Source organism: Phaethon lepturus, unplaced genomic scaffold (genome assembly GCF_000687285.1).
Source record: "Phaethon lepturus isolate BGI_N335 unplaced genomic scaffold, ASM68728v1 scaffold54855, whole genome shotgun sequence".
In the NCBI taxonomy this organism is placed as follows: domain Eukaryota; kingdom Metazoa; phylum Chordata; class Aves; order Phaethontiformes; family Phaethontidae; genus Phaethon; species Phaethon lepturus.
This window is the reverse complement of record NW_010543738.1, coordinates 3,935-10,307: the sequence shown is the minus strand read 5'-3', so window position 1 is coordinate 10,307 and position 6,373 is coordinate 3,935. Positions and strand designations below refer to the sequence as shown.

Here is a 6,373-nt window from a genome sequence, read left to right as displayed (position 1 = left end):
TCCTCAGGAATAAACTCCGCCACCATGACGCAGGCTTCTTCAAAGCAGTGAACCCGTGCAGTGCTGGGATTCCAGTCCTTGAATTCTGCGTGGTTGGTCAAGCGAGGCAGCGTCAGTAGCAAGCAGAGTTTACTATAGTCTTCCTTAGAGGGACAATATTCTTCCAGCGCATGCAGGCACTGTACAGCCTCTCTCATTGTAAATTCCAGCTACAGAAATATTAACATTAACACAGTAGTTTGTAGTACATATGTTTCTACAATAAATCAGTTAGTTGAAGAAAAACAGGAGATAGCAGAATTTCTCCGCTATCACTCCTTTATTACTGCTTATATTTCATTAAAATGGCATAGAGTCTGAAATTGCTGATGCAAATATAGTTACAACAGAGCCATATTCCTGGATGCTTTGGCTTCCTGAAATTCCCCTTCCTCATCTTCTACAGATCTATGGAACTTTTTCATGTCACTGCAGGTTTAATAGACTTAAAATTTTAAAGCTGCAGCTAAAAAGCTTCAATTCTACTGTAGCACAAAAGGTTACTTCTATTCTCAAAGCTAACCGATTTTTCCCCTTTTTTATGTCTATGAAAAACTACTGGCGTAAGTTATAAAAGGCTGGTAGATTTCTCTAGTTTCCAGTGATAAGCAACTTTTGAGTTGGCTTTTGTATTGAGATTTTCTGTTCTTCAATGAAAAATGTTTAAGAAGTTCAATAAGTTCCAGAAGATAAGACCTCCAAATGAATAGAGGGCTTTCGTACAAAGTTTGTTGATAGCTAAAGCCGAGAACCATGTTAAATACACATAACTTACTATTTTTAGTTACAAAGATTCAAAAAATAATAAAAAAATCCCACTTACCTATGTTACCTAGCATTTGCTCAGTACAGCAGCCTTTCATCCACAACATGCCAACACATTTGGTAACATTCAAAACAAAAAATAAAGGACATACATCTCATTTTTTTTTTCTCTGCTGCTACCTAGTAACAGTATGCAGATTGAGCAATTAGAGGAATAATATGCCTTCCCTTTACAACTATAAATAAAGACTTACTTTTAGCTTTCTCTAGTCTGTCAAGAGAAGACCTTGCAGTATAACGTATGTGTAATACCGCTCCTATGAAGAAATGCTGAGAGAGTCGGGGTTGTTCAGCCTCGAGAAGAGGAGGCTCTGGGGAGACCTTACTGCAGCCTTCCAGTACTTAGAGGGGGCTTAGAAGAAAGATGGGGACAGACTTTTCAGCAGGGCCTGTTGCGGTAAGACAAGGGGAAATAGTTTTAATCTAAAAGAGGGTAGATTTAGACTAGATATAAGGAAGAAGTTTTTCATCTGAGGGCAGTGAAACCCTGGCACAGGTTGCCCAGAGAGGTGGTAGATGCCCCATCCCTGGAAATATTCAAGGTCAGGTTGGACGGGGCTCTGAGCAACCTGGTCTAGTTGAAGGTGTCCCTGCTCACTGCAGGGGGGTTGGACTAGATGGCCTTTAAAGGTTCCTTTCAGCATCCTATGATTCTAATAGGACAGCGAATTAAAATAAACTCAGTTTTGAAAACAAAAATCAATTCTCCTAAAACTACAAGCATTCTTAATTTTTAATTTCATAATATTTTTCTGTTAGAAATTTGGTATTCCTGCATTATCAACATAAATGAAAAACTGTAATTAATTTCATAATCTGCACACCTTCTTTGTCAGTTTGAAGTTAATGTCTCTTTCCATATCGAAAAAAATCTAAGTTCACAACTCCTGCTATTTGCACATTTAACTGAATTGGTCCTTTGTGTACACATCTATCCTCTCCAAAGAAACAACTGTGTGCTTTCTCTCTAAAAGCAACAGAAATTAAGATTAATTCAAACCTGAATACTTCACCTGGTCCTGATTATGACAATAAATTTCTGTGATTCTGAGGCTTGCTTCAGAGCATTGGGGGTGGGTGGGGAGGTGGGGAGAGACAGCCCTGTACTTTAGCATAATGGCGTAAAGTAAATATCAGGATCAGGACCACAAACACAGCATATGGTCACTGATCTATGCTGCTAGGTTTCAAGCAACCCTTTTATATACAATTCTACTTGAGACCTGGGACCCACATTTATCTCCAAAGCATATCAGTTATTTCTTCCATTGTTTATGAAACCATTTGGTAATAGCTAAAATGTGTTTATTTGGTGCTGGGAACTTCTGCTTTGCCTTTTTTTACCTCAAGAGGCTTCTTAACAACAAAAAAATTCCCATAACAGACACAATTCTTACATGCTGAGGCTCATCTTCCGCTGACATCGCATTGTTTACACATAAGGCTTCCAAGAACTTCTGCTTCATTATAATGTAACGAAATCTGCAGGTGAGAAATGAAATTATCATACATCTTGATCCAGTAGCTAAATATTCTTTTAGAGACAAGGAAGGTATTTTACAGCTAATTTTTGAGTTAGACTTAGAAATTGCAATGACAAGGAACTCCGATCTCAACTTTTAACAAACAGGTAACCACAAAATTATTTTTTCAACAGAAAAATGTTATTTTTCAATTGTTAGTTTCAGAAATATTAGAAAATATTAGAAGGCTAATAAGAAAAAAAAAGTCTATCAATCATGCTCATTTCTTAAATAGAAATATGACAGAGCAGCCAACTATAAAAACCTAGTACAACATGCACCATATTCTTAAAGTGTACGACAAATGACAATTTAGTACAGATTGCATGCACATATTTTTCATAGCTTAAGTTAAAAAACACATGCACACACTTTAGGAACTGTATACAGGTTAGAAAAAGCAAAAACTAAGGTAAAGAAACTTGGAACTACTGCTTTCACACACAATACTTTTCATGTATTTTCGACAACTCAAAGAAATTGAACTCTGACATAAACTCTATTTTACCTTTTCTTGTCGAATTTTTCCATACATTCAAGAGGCTGAATGAATTGAAGAACCTCATCCCACTGCCCATCAAGAATCAACTGCCTAGTAAAAAAGAGTTACTCCTTTAATTTCACTGGAAAAAAAAAAAATCCTTCCTTCTAAGCAAGCAGCTCATTTAAATACACAAGTCATTTAAATATATATCAGGTGATCAACCTGTTTTGAAAAGTTAATGCTTTGCACAGATGCCAAGATGACTGTCTGATGTAACTCGTAATAAGAGCAAAATCGAAGTCCTTTCTCAATATTTTATAAAAATAACTGCATAGAAGGACAAATATTACTTTTAAAGACTCATAAAAAAGGACAAAACGGTCCTGTCTCCTGCTTTACCTGTAATTCTTACTTTAAAAAAAACTATTACTTGAAGAATATGAATACATATATTGATTCCATGAATACAACCTGAAGAATGAAAGCGAACTTAAAAATGAGTTAATTTTGATTGTATAAATACTGCTGGGCCTAAATGGGAGTGTGTGGGGTGTCAGAGGGACAGAAAACATGCAGGTCCCATATTAAGAATGAAGAGGAACAGCTTGGCAGGAACTATGCCAGCACAAGAGCTCCCACTCCAAGACCAGTGGGCTATACTGCACATGCGCATTAGTTACATTTCTTCATGCTCTCTTATCACACAGAGCTCTCTATAAAAGGCCCAGATCTACAAGGAATGGGTGAGTTTCTCATTAGATGTATACTCCAACTAAGCTAAGAATGAGACAAACAAATACGATTAATAACTTTAATCTTTCGTTCTTTCATCTTTTTCCAATACCCGTAATTATAATCAAAACAGAAACCAGGTGAGAAATCTTGTTCAGTGATAAAATTTGTTTTTAATTCTTTTAAAACAGCTGGATAAATTATTTTCTCGTGCTTCTATAAAGCTAAGTACCTTTGGCATGAAATAGAAAACAGCAATGTTAAAACACTACTGTAACCCCTTTTAATAATTTTGAGTGCAACATCATGAATGGTAAAATCACATCAACTCTCACACCTTAATGACAGCAGAGACCCTTTTCATATTGTTAAATTTATGGTAATAAACCTAGATATTATTTTGAAACGCAGATAGTATTTTGGAAACCACTCCACTCATCCTAGATCTTCACACTAGAGTATTGTCAAAATATTTTATTTTAGACATCAATAGACCACACATTCAGTTCCATGTGACATGGTAAGCAAATAACAGATCACTGCTGCCAGCAGAAGATCTTGCTCTCCCATCCTACTCCTGCTCATATGCTTTCCGTGACTTATCCTCTGCTGACACTGGCACTTGTTAAGACTTTCCACTTTAATTCATTAACATGCCAGAAAAATAGCCAAGGTAAAATGAATGAACAAGCAAACAAAAAACCGATCTAACTCTAAACCTGTGTTGATGATGCTTAGACAGTTACTTCAAGTGGCTCAAAGAAGGAGGTCATTAACTTCAGAGCTGGAACACGATACAGGGCTGCACCATGGAATTGAGACCAAGGAGCAGCAAAATAAGAAAGGGCATAAGACCTCCTGCTTAGTGGCATGGGGCTGCCCATCAAATCACAGTCCAACTGTGTGTTTTCATGCATGTGGTATTTAAGCACCACAGAAAGAAGTCCTACCTTAGAAAAAGCATGTCATCTGAAAACAGGCCATTAATGACCCCACTTTCTTTCTCAAGCGCCAGCATACTGATATGAAGTTTCCTTGAGTTTAGAAAATCTAGTATTAGTTTAATTATTTCAGCTTCTTTAACATTCACTGTTTCTTCAGCTGTCATGATGGCAGTCTAAAAGGAAAAAGAAGACAGAATTTTAGCTACAATCAATATCGTATTTTCTGCTTGGTTACCAAACATTGGCTACTTAAACAGTTTTACAGGACAGAGTATTGTAGCATTACAAAAATTACATTGACAAGATTAGGAAACTGATTTTAAGAGGTTGGTTATGAAGCCACAATTAAGACCTAACAATGCATCTGCATCTTTTTTGTTTCTGTCCTATCCTTATATAGGGGCCCAGATAAACAAATCTGCCAAGAATAACCCTCCTGCAGTATGAAAATATTGTGGTTACCAAGTCTGCAGTATGTAAAATTTTCCTGTCTGAAATGCAAACAGTGAAGTTCAAAGAGCATAAAAAACCAAACCAGTCACTATGTCATTATCTAGAGATCTTACATATAAAGTTAAATGTTTCTAACACATACAAAAAGCACAGCACACTAAAAACGCAGTTTTCCCCCACCCTACCCCCCCATTTTTGAAGTGGTGCATGGCAATTAAGCCAAGGCTTTTCATTCTTCCTTCATTAGGACACCTATTTCCATCTATATGTTTTATGAAACGTCTAAAGCAGCAAACCCAAGTTGGCCTAAGCCAGTTTGGCCACTGACTGCCAGAGCCCCATTCACTCACCTGCCTCCAGCTGCGTCTTCCTGGCCTGCCCTTTGCACGCCTCACCTTTGTGAGGAGTTAGCTTTTCCACCAACTTACATGCTGAAGTGGCTCAACAAGGCAGGTCTAATGAGCTCTCCAGCCAGCAGAAAGGAAGAGTGGGAAGATTCAGCTGGGGCAGTGACAGGCCAAGGCCCTGGCTGCCAGCAATCAGATTGTTTAAAGCTCCCATGGATACAACATCCAAGCTCCTTTGCAACACAATTCCTTCACGGACATGAAAGTTGTAGCATGTACTTCGCTTAGGAAACCTAAAATAAATTCTGCTTCTGGCTGTCTTGCATGGTTCCTTAAATCTGACTTAAAGTAGAAGCTGTTCTCTTTTTAAGGTTAAAAAAAATTAAAAAAGTAGACTTTACAGCTGCAGCTCCCACATTGATCTGCTGAAAAGTATCTGGGGATGTGGGGAGAAACCCTGTAACACAGCCAAGCCACGTAGCACTGCCTCATCAGGAGCTCTTCAAAACAAAGCTAGTAGCTACAAGAGTACAATTTCACATCAGGAAAAATTTAATTTAAGCCCATGTTATTGCAGAAAGGGGTGGTCCCTCTTCCCATCTCTGTACTCCCCAGACACAGGTCCCCAGCCACTTCATGGCACCTGCAACGGAGCTGTATGGTTAGCCAGACCGCTCCTCTGATCCAGGCACAAGTTAAACATTTATCCACCCTGTGGACACAAGGGCACTAATGCCAACATAAGGAACTTAGAGCTTTGTTTTCTGGCAGTAGCAAAGTCTTAACCTAACTTAAATTGATTATGAGAGTGCACCAAAGAACAGAGAAGCCGCCAGTATCACTGATGAGCTGTCAGCAGCAGGTGATATCCCAACGAACAAGGTGAGACAGTAGAATAAGAGTGATCAAAAAAAATGAATAAAGGGAGATGACCACAGGAGAACAAGATGTCCACAGCCATAAGTTATAGTTACCCCAGCTGTTCCTCCTTTCAATTCAAAAGAAGAAATAAAAATACGTCTTAAT

The 6,373-nt window shown here is 38.1% G+C and overlaps 1 protein-coding gene across 1 annotated transcript in view; it reads right to left on the bottom strand.

Moving 5' to 3' along the window:
* The window catches only part of LOC104621825 (WD repeat-containing protein 47-like), a 20,299-nt gene extending 15,588 nt beyond the window's left edge, over nt 1-4,711 (bottom strand). Inside the window, 5 exon segments of the mRNA XM_010288419.1 lie at nt 1-3; nt 6-209; nt 2,262-2,346; nt 2,896-2,979; nt 4,554-4,711. The exon segment at nt 1-3 is cut by the window's left edge and continues 605 nt beyond it. Of these exon segments, the coding sequence (XP_010286721.1) occupies nt 1-3; nt 6-209; nt 2,262-2,346; nt 2,896-2,979; nt 4,554-4,711 (534 nt within the window).
* Between the last annotated feature and the right edge of the window lie 1,662 nt (nt 4,712-6,373).